Raw genomic sequence first — 16,439 nt, 5'->3', positions numbered from 1 at the left:
AACGACTTTATAATGGAACGTTGAGCGACTATAAACGAGTATGTTCTCTAATATATCAGCGACTTAATCACAAAACAATGTTAACCGGTGCGATGTTAAGCGAGGACTTGCTGTAATTCATACATTTTTTTTTAATTGATAAAGCATGTCGTTAGTTATTTTTCTGTACTTTTGGTAGCACTTTTGGTTGGGGATGCTGTTGCCTTATCTATCTGGCTTTCCATCATAGCACATGACCTGAAAGGTCAAAATGGGACGAATAAGCAAGACACCATGGATACAAATGGGGGAGGGTTGGAAGTGAGCTTTGTGGTTGAGGGAGGGTTGGTGTGAGAGGTTGAGGCAAAGGTCACAGCACATACCTCTAGTGTTAAGTTATATAGCAGCATATACCAGAGACCATGGCTGAGTACATATATCCTAAACGCTGTGTGCATTGTCAGGTCAATTCGGACCATTCCATGTTGTTGGGTCCAATGCAACCGACACCTGTCTGACCCGGAGATGTCTTTTTTTTGTCCATAAAATGTGATCTGAGCTGACATTGCTTTTCTCATGCACAACAACTCATCCATTCTCTTCAGCACTTTCCTTTGCTGCAGGAACATGTATTGTTGCTGTCATTTTGGTTCCCTGGTGATGCTCAACAAAAAAGTGCATCTTCACACTTCAAATGTACGTTTCATGTTTTTGGTGTTTATGGGCCTCATTCATACATGTGGTTTTCTTTTTTTTGTTTGTTTTTTTAGTGACCTCTGGGGAAAATCATTATCCTGGAGGTGTCTATTTGAGCAAGCATTGCCCACCATCGTAACTATATAGTATAATAACTTACCGCTGTGTGCTCCCGAGTCTATGTTAATGTGTTAAATAAAAAGCGTAACATCTTCACATGTGGTCAAGCAGGACTTTGACATTTGAGCATCTGATGACATTTGTCGGTGTTGGTGTTCCTTTTGTTTCTTTTCTAAATCCCAAAGATTCAAACTAATTTTACAACTTGATTAAAAGTCAAACTATTTGTACAAAAACCCCTGGTTTTTTTTTCTAAACTGACAATCCCTTTTTTATGGAACATGCAATGCTCAGAGGGCCTTGAGGATTCTGTTTTGAAAGACCAAGAAGGAGGTAATATTGATAGATGCTAAAATGCATCCCATCCAACCCCACCCCCAGCCCAACCCCACCTTGGCTATTAATAATTGGTAGTTTTGAAGGAATTTTTCATCCAAAAGGAGCATTAAAAAAACGAAAGCAAAGCTAATGTGATATGATCTTGATGTAGAACTTGCACTTGCTTTGACGTTCCAGAAAATGTACCTCATGGTGGACCAGAAACTGTCTGGCATTAAACAGGAAACGTAAGTGGTGTTACTATATGAGGGTGGTTCTAATTTATCTTAGTTTTATACGCTTTAGGAAAATCCATGTACTGATGGGGAATTGTTTCCATTCTCCCAATATCAATGAACACTTCTTAAGAAAATATCTCTTACTCAAATGCGATGGTCCATATTTCCATGGGCACAATGCTGGATGTCCCCGAGATGGACATCATCATTTACACTGTCACAGCAAGGAGGAGGTGCAACAATCAAAGTTCTCCTTGAAAGGCATGCCCTAGATGTTGGCTTCATACATGTCTGTATGCATGATGATGCAGTTAAAAACTTTTCCTGATATACTGCACACATATTTGTGCCTAATGTTTGCAATTATCATGAGTAAATGTAGTCATCTAGCACCAACTGTCTTTTTGCTACACAAAGCTCCATTGCTTACTATTTGCACACCTTTTATCTGTACCAGCTTTAGCATCGGTTCAACTCTTGATTCAACAATTGTCTTCAACTTTGGCAATTTCAGTGTGACATTCTGGGTTGCTGTTAATTGCACTTCAGTTGGCTGAACATTCTGCTCACACCCAGCCATCAAGCAGGTCATCAGTCCCTGCTATTCTTTCTTCTTTTTCATTGCTTTATATTCTTCGGGCTAAGCTTTCAGCCCAGCATACATACCGTCGTCCAAAAGTCCTGAGAGTAAGAGAGATGGCTTGTTGTTCGGTGATGAAATGGACATGTTGGACAGCCGCACAACCTTCCTGAGCCGGAATTCCCAATAAAGCCCCCCAGGACAAGTTGTACACATCAGCCAGCCACTCACAATGATAGACTTGGCAGCTACGTGGCAGATTTTGTTGATCCACTCCAAGTTATGGTTTGAATATGTCGAAGTGCCAACACTTTGGTGTGCTTTGCTATCTGATGAACTGAAAGAAACTATACAGTACAAAACAAAAGTTTTATATTGCAATTACTGTGTTATAAAAGTGTTACATTAAATGGTGCTCTGTACACAATTTTTGCATGATTAGAGAGCCAAACAAACGTGTTCAATTGTTCACTAATTGCTGTGATCTGTGCCTTTGGCTCTTTGTAGTGGGGTTTTGGCATGTGGATGATTGTTGACCAGAAAATCCATCATTTGGAGTACCTCTTCCTGTGACTTTCTCTGTGCTCCACCTCTTGTTTGCCTGTGTGCTGCACCATCCTCCAAGCAGCGATTTCACTCTCTCAGACAACATGGACCAACTTTTAATCACTCATCCCAACTCTCTCTCTCTCTCTTCCTCATATGTAGTGATTTCAATTGTCACCATGCCAATTGGCTGGGTATTGATACTTCTCTCACCAGCCATGGCACTTATGCAAAGGCCTTATGTGACTCCATAGGACTGACTCAATCTGTAAACCTTCTGACCTTGATTTCTGCCAATGGCAAATCATCCCTTCTGGATTCAGTTATGACCAACTTCCCCGCTAATATCTCCTGCTCTTCCTTTGCTCCGAGTGGTTCATCTGATCATATGCTTGGAAAGGTCAACATCTCTCAAGATATTCTCAGAGAACAGCCTCGGTGCCAGCGAGTCTGGCAGTTCACTCAAGCAGATTGGCAGGGGCTGCCTGCAGCCATCTCTCTTCAGGACTGGTTTCCTCCATTTATTGCTCATGATATTAACTCATCCTGGGAATTCTTCCACAAAAACCTGCTCTCTCTCTTATGCACAAATTTATCCCATCCCGTCTTCAGTTACCATACCCATCATCTTGCCCATGGTACTCTGAATTCTGTGTTGAGGCAGTTGCCTTGAAAAAACATAAGTTCTCCTGGAAGGCAAATCTGATCGAAGGCAACCTCAGATCATTCCACAAAGCTGAGCAAAGGCTTTTAGAAGAGATTTAGAAGAGCAAAAGCTTTTAGAATGTCGGAGTATATGAAGTGAAAAAGCAGTTAGAAATATTAAAGGGTGATAATGCTCCAGGGCCGGATAATATGCATCCAAGAGTATTGCAGGAGGTGGCAGAACACACAACCATGGTATTAGTGGATATCTTTAACAGCTTGTTGGAGTCAGGACAGGCCTCAGAATATTGGAGAATAGCGAATGTAACACTTTTATTTAATAAAGGAATCACTGAAGAATTTGGGAACTCTAGACCTATAGATATATATATATATATATATATATATATATATATATATATATATATATATATATATATATATATATATATATATACATGCACTTCATTTGTTTTTGACATCAGATCCAAGATGGCCGACTGGCAGCCACTTCAGTTGTGAAGAAAAAAAACCCCCAGTGTCGAACACGTCCTCAACCATTTCTCGGACATGTATTTACCGATCTTATTCAAACTTGGCATACACATAACGAATGATGGCTTACATATCCGTCATTTATTTCCGAGATCAGATCCAAGATGTCCGACTGGTGGCCATTTTGTTACTTAAACTTGTCCCCAACCCTTTTTCACACTTGCATCGTCTGATTTTGTTCAAACTTAGCACCAGCACAGTACATGATGGCCTACACGTGTCCCTCACTTTATTCTGTGATCTGATCAAAGATGGCCGACTGGTAAACTGGTGGCCGTTTTAGTTGTACATAAATATGGGCTGGCCCTTCAACTCTATTCAGCAAAATTACTAAAACAATGGGGGCAATGACATTTTATGTGTTTTTTTACCTTCGCAAACTTTGTTGCGAAGGTTATGTTTTGATCGATGTGTATTTATTTATTTGTGAATATGTGTGTTTGTTTGTTTGTTTGTTATTCGCATAACTTCAAAAGTATTGAACTGAATCGCAGCAAATTTGATGGGATGATTGGTTATTATCCGAGGACCATTTGATTAGATTTTGGGAGCGATCGGGTCAAAGGTCAAGGTCAAGGTCATGAAAAGGTCAAAATCGTCTTTTTACCATAGCGCGGTCAATTTGTATCCAATTTTTCATGCAACTAATGCCAAAATGTTCAGAATTCAATGCCCTATCTTGTGATATGTGACATGACACAATGACGTAATAACCCTTATTAGCGGTTGGGAGTCAAAGTTGGGGGGGGGGTCACGACATTGCAAAATGTGCGGTTTTTGTCATAACACGGTCAATTCTTATCCGATTTGCATGAAACCAACACCAAAATGTTGACTGTTCTGTTCCCCACACTCTAATACCATTTACAAAATTAAGATTACAAATGTCAAGGTCGAGGTCATGAAAAGGTCAAAATCGTCATTTTTGTACAATGAATGTTTGTTTGTTCACAATAAATAACTTATTTAGAAAAACAGAAACTCGTGTGTGCTAAATGCCCCTAAAATGCCAGAAAATAATTTCTTATAATGTGACCAGTTGTCATCAGATTAACTTGACACCGACACCCAAAAAAGTCAGGGAGTTCATACAGAAATTGTACAATGTACGTGAATCAGTGTCAAACAGCAGGGAATTTAATGTTTTTAAGCCATCATAACACATATGAGATGGCAGATGTGGTATGGGATTAAATACCCTCACAATCAACGGTTTCTGGGGGGGGGGGGCAAAATGTAGCATTGGCGAAGGTATGCGCTCTAATGAGTGCCCGTTCTAGTTTACTTGTTATTCATAATTTACAACAATGATTTGGATTGTGGGGTTGCGAGTAGGCTTTCTAAATTTGCAGATGACACAAAGCTTTGAGCTAAGGTAGATAGCAGAGAAGGTCGTGATTAAATTCAGGAAAGTTTAGATACTTTAATAGATTGGCCAAAAGATTGGCCAAAAAAAACGGCGTAATGCCAAGCAGCTATATGTAAACCTCACTGGGTTTTTGGTTGTATTCGTAGGGTGATGAATTATAAATCAAAAGGTAGATTTATACTGTATTTCATATCATGTACACAACAGGTTAACACTGTATAGGAATTTAGTGAGGCCTCATCTAGAATATTGTGTACAGTTTTATTCACCACATCTAAGGAAGGATATAGCTGCCATAGAGTGTGGGGATTGCATAGGGGGACTATATTGAAGCTGTGAGGAACAGTTGAAGGAGACAGCACTTTATACGTTGGAAAGGAGGTGATTATGAGGGGATCTGATGGAGTTGTTTAAAATTAAAATGATGAGGGGTGTGGACAAGATAGGTGCAGTGCAGTTTTTCATCAGTGGACAGTTGAAACAAGTGGTCAGATATTGAGGGTAAAGAAGATGAGAGTTCCCCTATGTTATCCCTCTCCCCTCCACAGATCTCCTTTTGTCTATGTTCCCCACTATTTTGTGTTTCCCTCTCCCACCCCTCTTGTCTCCTGCTTTGCTATATGTTTCTGTGTATTCGCTCTTAGATGAGCCTCGACATGGAATACAAAAAAAAAGTTAGGACAATCTTAAGGCAGGGGTCTTTCAGTCATAGAGTGGTTAATGCATGGAATAGTCTCACAAGAAAGGTAGTTGCAGCAGAGGAGGTGGATAAGTTTAAATGGGGGTTAGATAGGTACCTGGATACATTGGAGATATATGGGGTATGGGGGTATTGGCTTGTGTGGATGAGTGACAATACTGGGGTTGGTGCAGTGCAGGCCTGATGGGTCCAATGGCCTCCTCCTGTGCCAAAGTTCCTTGTGTATCCTTGTGAATCCATCATCACAATAGACATCAAATCCTTCCTTTTCTCCAATGGTCTGATCTCTGACCATCCGTCTGGATTCAGAAGAGGTCACTCTACCTTTGGCATGCTATGTCTGCTCTCCCAACATTGTATGGAGGCCCTAAATGTCAGACAAGAGATCGGGGCTGTCTCTAGAGTCCAGATATATCTTCTGTATTTAAAACAGTCGAACACTCACCTTGCTTTCCAAGGCCAACTCCACATTTGGCTTATTGTCTTTCTCAACTCTTGTACCAAAAGTATGGCTCTAAACAGGATCCTTTCATCTCCTCTCTCTATCAAGACTGGGGTGCCGCAAGGCAGTGTTCTGGGCCCCGTCCTATTCCTAATCTTCATCAATGATATATCTGACTCTCGGGAAAATCCTCTTTATCTCCCTTGTTGATTACTCCACCCTTTGCCATAGCATCTTCCATCCTTTCATGAATGTAGACAGGAGCATCTTCAAACTCTGAAGACCTTGATAGAATCGCGAGCTGGTCAAACACTTGGAATATGTCTCTCAATCTTGAGAAATCCCACACTCTCACTGTTTCTCTCCGAAAGGACCACCTGGCAATCCCTTCCATCTATTTCATAACAATCCTCTTGAATAAGTTCAGTCACTCAAACTTATTTGGTGGCACAATCAGCCATAATCTTTCTTGGTCATACCACACTTCTAAGTTGGCCTGCAAATTCAGTTGTTGACTGGGCTTCATCCACAGCTTGATGCAGTACTGCACTCCCCTCTGTGCTGGCATCCCTGCCTCACATCTTACTTTGCGTGACACCATGGAATCCAAGGCCCTCAAGATCATTGTGGAATCTCCCACGATGAACCTGAGTCGATGGGCCTATCACTTTCCCATCACAGGCACGTCAGTGGTCTCTCTTGTCTTCTACCGCCTCCCCTCTATTATTACACTCTTTGCTCTTTCCATGCTATGCCCCCCCCTCATGTTTCTGCTGCAGGGTGCACAAGGTCTGTCAACAACCCCCCTTCTGGTAAAACTCCTAAAATCCAGAATCACTGCTCACTTCCACTCATTCGTTCCTCTTTTTTCCCCACCTGTGGATCAACCAACTTCCTCCGTCTCTTCAAACTCATTCTTCCCTTCAGGTTTTCATTGCAGTTGTTCATCACCATCTCATATCATCCCCCATGCAATACCATGATCTGTTCTACCCCCATGCGCTCTCCCCAAGCCCACCTCTTTTCGACTTTCCTGTTTTACTTCCTGAGAGATTGCTACTGTATCCATCTTGTCCACCACCTGTCCTTCCCTCGTCCTCATTCTTCACCCCATCCGTTATCTTCAAAGTTTCCATTTTGTCCTTCAACCCCAATATTGTGTATTTTTCCCCTTTCCTTCTGCTGTTCCTTTTGTCTTGTTGCATCATGATCCGTTATATGATCTAGCTCCTACATGATCCTCCACTCTGAGGAAAAAATATGAGGAAAAGAAAAAAAATAAAAACACTGTCCTCTTCCCCAGGAGCCTTTTGGGTGCTTTCAAACCTGGGGGTTCATCATCTGGTATCATAGCGTTATATCATTAATTTTGTTGATGATTGTTTTATTGGCCTGTACTCAAGTGGTTTGCCATTGCCTTTTTCCTGGCCGTGTCAATACTAGACAGGTGATCCTAACGATTGTTCTCCAAGAGAGAATCCTCTGTCGAGCATCAACGCCATGCAGCCATTACTGGCAATATGCGCCATCTATCTGCATGGCCATCCGCCACCTGCTCCCATGACTTCACATAACCCTGATCGGGAGGCTAAAATGGGGTAGTACACCTTGCCCAAGGGTGGCCCACGAGTTAACGAATGCAAAGGCCACCTCTTTTAAAAAGGATTGCTGCATTTACCCTGTTAAACCCTTCGCCGTTGATTTCAAAACCTGAACCGCAAAGCAGTGGTGGATTTGGATTCAGGGTTTCCTTCTCCTTGATGAGCTGCCTACCAAGGCTAATGAGCCCCATCTGCCCAAAGCAACTTGTTTTCAGGTGCCAGTGATTTTCCTTTCACCTCTGCACCCATAAGTGAGAACAACCCTGCCACGAAAAGGCTGGTGCAATGCTAGACTGTCAGAGGCTATTTGAGAGGCTGAGCCATTATAGTATTTTGTAGATATTGAGAGCTTCTACTCAATGTCACTTCAGGGCATAGCAGTCTATGGTGCTCAATATTAAATGATATGTGTTCGAATTTGAATGCATGCTTTAGTACTTGACATGCCATTACTTTTGATGTTCATTTGTAGGAGTTGTGAGGGAAAGGTTGGAGGATGGTGTCACCAGGTAGGCACTGCACTGTAAAATTATTGGGGTTGGTGCATATGCACCAAATCCTGCTTATGCACACAACTTGAAAAATCCAAAACATAAACTATTGGATGACCAAGGTTTTAAAAATTAATAAAAAATTGTGGTTGCCCTTCATAGTCGAAGATGGTCGTTCACATGTGACATGTCGACAACTTGCGTGTGTGAATTTATTTATCGTGTAGGATCTGCTGCCCAAGCAATAACAATTACACTCTGACAGAGCGAGCAGGGTAACCTGGTGTCAAGGGATATCCAAGAATATCAGACCACTTGCTTGCCTCAGTTTAGGCAGGAATTGTTCAGGATTCCAGCAAAAAAACCACGGTGGGATCTTTAATATCCCCAACAACCAGTACTGACAGGCAGCTGCTCCAGTTGAATGCCCTTCTGATGGTCAGCACTGACATGGATTCCTCACCCTGCATGCAAAACGCCAGGACGAAAGTTTATACCTGGGCTGAGGTTTGAACCCGGGCTCGAGTATGCGTTCCTCTAAGCTATCCAGCTAGACCAAAGAATCATCCCACTATCAATACACCCTTTTCCATTTATTATGAAACCAACTTGCTTCAAGCAAATATTGGTCACCAAAAAGAATGTCACGAGACCTGCATTTTGCTTTCACCCGCAGGGATGTACCACGGAGTTCCTGAAAGCGGATATGAATGCTCAGCAAAGGCAACCACCATCTGAGATTCTTCTGTTGTATTTTCAACCTTTTCACTGGCATACCTGATTTGTTCCCTTTTGGTGCTTTTGCTTTCAATTTTTGTTTAAACTCCTTAATAGTTAGAACTTAATTTGTTCAAGCGATTGGTGTGATGAAAACGAGCAAAGCTGTCGAGCCGAGTGTTTTCATTACTGACATCAGCATTTCCAAAAACAACTTTTAAGCTAAATAATTGAAAAATGTGCTTTTTTTCTAGTGTGTATGTGGCGTGTTTCATTTGGTCCCTGGTACAATGCACGGCTTTGGAATGCTGAGCACGTATTGCAAACAGTGTTCGAAAGATTTTTTTTCCCCCGCTGCCTTGGTGAAAGCACACATTGTGATTGAGAGGGCACGTTTGTTTCCAAGAGGAGACTGCTCTCAATCAGTGTTGTGTCTCAGGTGTCATTGGTTTGAAATATGGGACATTCCTGTTGGACTTTGCCTGTTATTACGTCCACCGATGCTCATCGGTATCCTTGATTGCTAGTTGAAGAATGGTGAGCAGAATCGACCCATGTTGAATTTGTGCGCGGAGCCATTTGATGCAAACTTGGTGGCAGTGTGAATTTTTATTGCTCCGAGATGTGTCTGTTTGTTCCGTCCAACGAGATATGCGTAGGGCATTCAGCGAGGATTCCGATGTAATATATGCAAACAGCCAGTACCATATCTAGGCAGCATGTTCTATGCTGCGATGTCAGCGCTGTGTCTGAGCCTTTCCTGTTGTGTCCCCATCAACATCACTGTGTTGCCAGCGGCGTTGATTTCACACTTTTATTTATGCTTTGTGTAAAGGATTGAAGGTTTTATTTCCAGATATCTGTCTGAAAGGTTAAATTTGTTGCACGGTAGTTGTTTTAACTTCATCTTGATTCCTCCAAAAAGTGTCCAAATTGTTTTTGTTTATCATTCACTTTGTTGTTGGAGAGCGTTGATCTTTCACTTTGTCTTCCTTGACTCCTCTTTCACTGGCCAAGTCGACTAAGTGATCGACTTTTTTGTTGTCACTGTTGTTCTGCTGGTATGGTGGTCATATGGCAGCTATCATTTCTTGAAGCGCGACTGTGTCGCTGATGCAGTGCCCCTCTACCAGTACACACACTAGAACTGGTACTCATTTCGCTGACCTCGGAAGGATGACACGCTGAGTCAACCCCCTGGTGTATTAATTCAGCGGCCGACGGGGCTTGAACTCAGGACCCGAGGATCCCAAGCCGCCACCCTAACCACAGAGTCAACACCAGGCTCTGCTGGTATCGGTATCTCAGTCCCATGGAGGAACCCGAAGCCAATACTGTATTACTCATACGCCATGGACATTATGAGATGTAAATGTACTTTTACATGAATTGCGAGGATATTAAGGAGACAATTTAGACTAATCTGCATTGTGGAAAAGATTTTGTTTAACCCTTTGAACCCTGGCGGCCGATTCACCAGTCGCTATTCAAACCTCCATATACTCGAGCAGCCGGATTTTTCTCCAGGGAGCCCAGGATGGGGGAGCCAAAAGGAGCTCAAGGTTAGAAGGGTTAAGTGTCTGCAAAATATACTTACAAGTAAAGTCGGACAAAGAAACGAGTTATTGCACTCTTCAAGTGTCTGTCGCCGATCCATCTCCACACCTATGCACCATAGTCGATCGCTTTCTTAATGCAGCAGCTTAACTCATTGGACACACTTGTGGAGAACCACCCTGACCCACACTCAAATCATTACTCCTTTCAGCTGCAATAAATTGCGATATTTCAATGGTCATTAGATCATCGCCTATGCAGAGATGCAATGAGCACACACAGGATAGCATACTCACGATAAGACCACCGGGTGATGATACAAAAATATCTCCTGTCATTTCACCAGGATAAATGGTTAAGTTGGTGAGAAATGGCCGCAGTATGGCAAGATTGCCTTAAATGGACTTGAGGTTCATTTCGATGCAATGTGCTCACGACGAAGCAATTCGCGTGCACCGTTCTAACTCGAGCTTCTTTGTAGAGAGTGGTGACAATCTAGTTGATCTGCAAACTGCTCTCTTAAGTCACATTTGTCAAATCTTGCAGTAAATGGTGAAAATCTGATGTTTCTTCGCATTTAATGCCAATCGCTCAAATTAATTCTGAGCAACTGTGTTCCAGTTGCATCGTTTAGGTTGTGTGTGTGTGTGTTTCCAACAAGGTATTAGTTTTCTCATTACCACTGATTATTATCTTGTCATCTTGTGCTCTTTGCATCTCTTTGCTTGAGAGCTAATCAGACTGCTTCAGTGTGAAGAGTGGCAAGCTTTGCTTCAATGACAATGTGCATTGTCGATTTGTTTTGGGGCAAGCACTGTGCTTTCTTGCTAATTGCATTGCAGCGATACTGAGTGGGCTACACCTAATTGCCTCCACTGTTATGCTAACTCCCCACTATCACAACCTCTGGGGGACAGTCACTGTAGATTGTTTCTGTTTATGCATTGTTCCTTATCTCCTGCTCACTCTCAGGCAGAGCAGTGTGAATATGTCAACAACAACAACACCAACAAAACTGTTTCTGATGCGATTGAGCTCTCCTGAGGTTGGCTTTAGGATACAAGGTTTTGGATTGGGCAGGATGGAGGCAGCAAGGAAGATGTCCATGTAAACATGAGGAGCAGTCAATAATGACTGTGATTCTCATGCTTGGCTTGATGTTGTTATTTATATTTGATTTATATTGCTGTTCATCCATCCTTCATGTCCTCTGCCCCACCCTCCTGCTAGGAGCAACATTCGATGTGGCGATGCGTTTCCTCTACGAGTGCCCTTGGCGGCGGTTGCAAGAGCTGCGCGCACTCATTCCGAATATCCCATTCATGATGCTGCTGCGTGGAGCTAACGCTGTCGGATACACTAATTACCCTGATAATGCCGTCTACAGGTGTGTTGCATTGACTTGGTTTAGCTACGTTACTGTTTTTAAGTGCAGGGTAGAAAATATCGTGATTGTAAGGAGGGTGTGGATATGTAGAAACATAACTGTGTGCGCAGCTTGTATGAAGCCAAAGTCCAAATTGTAATACGTCATTGTTTCATACATTGTATATAAGTAGTCCCAAGGAAACCTGCAGATAAGATGCTCGGGCAATCAAAAGTTTGGAAAGTATCCGAGTAAAGAGACGCAGGAAAGTCTTCATAGATTGAAAACTGCCTCATGCTTATAAGGTTTCCATTAGAACCCATGGCCCATGACGCTGGGATTCCAGGTTTAAATCCTGTACATTGTTATGTTGACCTCATCATTTTCGACTGTACAATGTGCTTGGTATTCATGAAAAAGTGTACTGACTTCCATGAATGTCTTTGTCCGGTAAGTTACCTATTTCAAAAGGAAACAAGAAAAAGAGCAATCAGAGATTGCGGACCCTTACCGGGACTTGTTGTGTGTGGTGTATTTTGTGTGGTGTTTGTGCACTGGTATGTTACGTAATTAATATGAGACATAACTAGAACTGCCGCTTTATAACTGCTGACAATGATAAGCCGGTACCAAGATGTCCACTTTGATCGGACACTTGAACCTGACCCATGACGTTTATTATTATTCAATTGAATTTCGAATGGAATTAAAATAAATTCAATTCAAATCAAATGGAAGACCAAATATGTACAGTCCAACATTGGAGTAATCAGAAGGAACCCAAAAAAGCAAAGATGAAGTCATCAGGAGGAATCTCGATAGGATTTGCATTTCAGCTGATACTCCTCCGCCCTCAAACCCATCCAGGCATAGCCAAGTGAACCTTATTTTAAAATAATAATAATAAAAATTAAAATATCAAAACGAACCCAGATCAAAAAATAAAAATTCTGGCTGCCAGACCATGCATCCAATCAGGTTGAAATTTATAACATGTATTCCCCATCACTACCAGATCATAAATTGTGAAGTATGAATCAAATGATTGAATCATTTGTGAATCAATTGATTAAGCGGTTCAAGAGACAGAATTTTGTTTAAAGATTTTCGCTCAATCCAATATGGCTGCCAGACCATGTGATATCAATTATTCATGAATACCCTGGTATCCCCACAGATTGGGGAACATTTGTGTGAAGTTTCCCCTTGATCTGTCCAGCCGTTCTGGAGAGGAAGATGATGTCATATGTGTCAACATTTTGTTCCTCATGGATAGGCGGTCATACGTGTAAAGTTTTGCCTAAATCTGTTCAGCCACTTCAGTGAAGATTTTTGAAAGTTTTTTTTTTCTTTTTGTTACACTATGGCTGCTGAATCACGTGACTGATGATGTCATCAATTGTTTTTCTGTGGATCATTTTATCCCAAGATGACCTTCAAAATTTTTCATACTCATAAAATGTAGCATTCTACCTATGTAATTGTGATGTCATAACGAAGGCACATATGACATCATAAATAATTACACTCATTCCCCATGAGGAGTCTTGCCTTGTGCCAAGCTTAAATTTTTACCTTGGTGCGGTTTCAGAGATGGAGATGCAAAGTTTTTCCGTTTTTCCAACATGGCTGCCATACCACGTCACCTATGACGTCATAATTATCAATAAAACATTCCACATGAGTAGTCGCTCCTATGGTGAAAATTTCATCTCAATCCGACAAGCAGTTGCGGATAAAAACACTAAACTTCTGTGCAGACAAACAAACAAACGGACCCAAATGCAATACCCTTTCCTTCAGCGAGGGTAATGAGGTTCTCTGGAAGGTAATGGGAATTGTAAAAAAATATATGGTTCGGTTATTTTCTTAAGAGTGTAATATGTTGTGTTTTTACAATGAAAGGGGCTTGAAAGTAATTTTGAGGAAAGCATTCAGTCAGCTCAGCTTTGCCATGTCGCAAAAGTTGCACCAAATCCCCTCTTCCTTTCCAAACCCCCTCTTCCTTCACTCTCATTCTTCCCCAGAGCCATTCTTCCTCCGGGTCTCCTACAGTCGTGTCCCTCTACCCTGCTGTCGGTGTGGTTACCCCACTTTTCACTTTGTTCTATCTGTTAAGTTGTATTGTGTTTTATATTCCAGCTTTTCTATGAGCCTCGACATTGTATAATTGTTGGCATAGCCATTAAAAAGAGAGACTGGCAGCAATTTTTGAAACAAAAATGCTACATCATAAGCAGCTAATGTGATGAGACCTTGAGGACGTTGGAAATTTCGAAGAGAGGGCAGTCTTCCAAAAATTGGATATTTGCTGATCATTCTTTATTTAGGCATCTTTTTTAAACCCATCACGCAAGGAAAATTTGGCTGTTGAGGACTTCTTGGGGCAAATTTAGACAGAGTGGTATTGTGAAGAGATTCCTTGGAGATGTATATTTGTGCAGAAATGTGGGAGTGGGGGGGAGGGTGTGTATTGGAGTCTATGATTAGAGCAGCAGCAACAATAGATTTGTCTTTCTGCAAGGTGTCACGAAAAAACAGAAAAATGATTGCATTTCCAAAGATGCATTATTTTGCCTTTGCATGGCTATGGAGCGGACGTTTAAATAAAATTTTGTTTCACATTTTTTTATGCACATATAAATTGGAAGCCACTTCACCGCAACAAAGGCAGTTTTAGAAGGATTACTGCGCTTTTGGATGTGTACGTTAAAATTTTTCGACCACATCTGCAGGGAGCCAAGTGAGGTTTTCCATCAGGAGTACAAGGCCTATTTATCCTCAATTGACCAGTGCATATTGCAATAATCTTCATTGAAGTCCTCATTTGATCATTAAATCTTGTCTGATGCACCATTTTTATTGGGACTTGTGGGAGAGAGGAGGAGACATATATATATATATATATATATATATATATATATATATATATATATATATATATATATACATATATTGTTGCGGATTCGCGCCCGCCGGCGTGCGAACGGCCACGTAACTCGAATCGCGGCACGTCGCCCACCGGACGGACAATCCAGTCGTGACCCTCTCGGACTAACGCCGGGAACCAGTCATGGGTGGACCTTTCGGTCTCACCGCGATCGAGCCAATCGGCCCCCGCGTGGGATAGGGTTGCTCGCCAAATTCGACCTACCTAAGTACCCACACGGAGGGTAGACCGGGCGATCGCACCTCGCCGCAGGTCGACTTCGGACACGGGCCACTTAAGCGACCCGTTCCGTACTATCGGGATAACCGAGCGGTGTTATTCGTCGACCTCGACGGTTCGATTAATTATCGGGCGTCTTAACCCACGATCAACCCTTTACGTGAAGCAAGATGAGGATTCAATGAAAGAAATGACGAAGCGAAGCGGGAAAACAGTTCAATAATAAGCACATTTATTTCGCGATGAACGGAAAGCACACATATACAATTCCACCAAAAGCACATGGAAAAGAAGAAGACAAAAAGCAAATGCGACAATGCAGATCTAATACCGACTACGCGAGCACACGGCAACACTTATACAATTTTACTTCACAGACGGCGCCGACAACACATATTCCCAAAGCAAAAGAAAAGAGAACCACCCTCCAGGATGAGGGGGTAGGCGGGCCTGGGGCCGAGACCGTGTCGGGCCTACCCGTCTGATGATGAGACGCGGAGCGGCGGTGGTGCCTCAACTCCGCGGGCCTCGCGGACAGTGTCTGGTAGGGGGTGGGAAGGGGGCCCCCTTTTGTCGCACTATCTCAGCGCGGGGGGAAACAGGAGGGGGTTGCTGATGCTCGGGGAAAGGAGGATTTCACAAAAATCTTGGGTCCCGCGACGAGCGTCTCCACCACGACCTCGGTCGCGCCGCCGGCCTTTTCCTCCCCAGTTCCCCGAATCCGACGCGAGCACCCCCTCGTCCGCCTTCGCCGCCGCCGCCTCTCCACAGCTCCGTCCTCTTCACTCCGACTCCGCGAACTCCCAACTGCACTCTTCCTCCTGCGAACTGAACTCTTCCTCCTGCGAACTGAACTCTTCCTCCTGCGAACTGAACTGCCCTCTTCTCCACTTCCAACTCCGAACTCTTCCTCCTGCGAACTGCTTCTCTTGACTGCGAACTCGGCCCCTTATATCCCCCGTGGCCTCGCTCCTTCATCTTTGACCCTCTGCCTCCGACCTTTCACCTCTCTTGCTGGCTCCCCATTGGCCCGAGGAAAAGTGGGCGTGAATGCTTTTTGATCCATGAATTTGCATATAGCGACCGCCCTCCAACGCCCTGGAGGCGGGGCCAAATCGCCCCTCGCTCACCGATTGGACGGAACAAAAGTGGGCGTGAGTCGTTTTTGATCCGTTTTTCTGCGGAAAGTCCGCGATGCTTTTGAACACGCTGCTCGGTGCGCGCTCTACACGAGTCCAGCATCGGTGCCCACGAGTGGCGCGAGATGACGGTGATGCGATGGTGGCGAGTTGTGACGGTAAAGGTCGTGGCGGTAGTGGTGAAGCGGCGTTGTGGTTGGTGGTTGTTGT

General features: G+C 43.1%; 1 protein-coding gene across 2 annotated transcripts in view; it reads left to right on the top strand.

Moving 5' to 3' along the window:
* Nucleotides 1-16,439, top strand: part of PC (pyruvate carboxylase) — a 587,030-nt gene that overhangs the window by 428,368 nt on the left and 142,223 nt on the right. For both annotated transcript variants that reach the window (XM_085877423.1, XM_085877424.1), the window contains one exon: nt 11,786-11,942. In XM_085877423.1, the coding sequence (XP_085733549.1) occupies nt 11,786-11,942 (157 nt within the window). The remainder of the gene's footprint in view (nt 1-11,785; nt 11,943-16,439) is intronic.

The sequence above is a fragment of the Eptatretus burgeri genome, chromosome 4, assembly GCF_056783735.1.
Source record: "Eptatretus burgeri isolate ZD-2024b chromosome 4, Ebu_testis_v1, whole genome shotgun sequence".
NCBI lineage: Eukaryota > Metazoa > Chordata > Myxini > Myxiniformes > Myxinidae > Eptatretus > Eptatretus burgeri.
The sequence above is the reverse complement of the archived record's forward strand: the minus strand, read 5'-3'. Positions and strand labels throughout refer to the sequence as shown.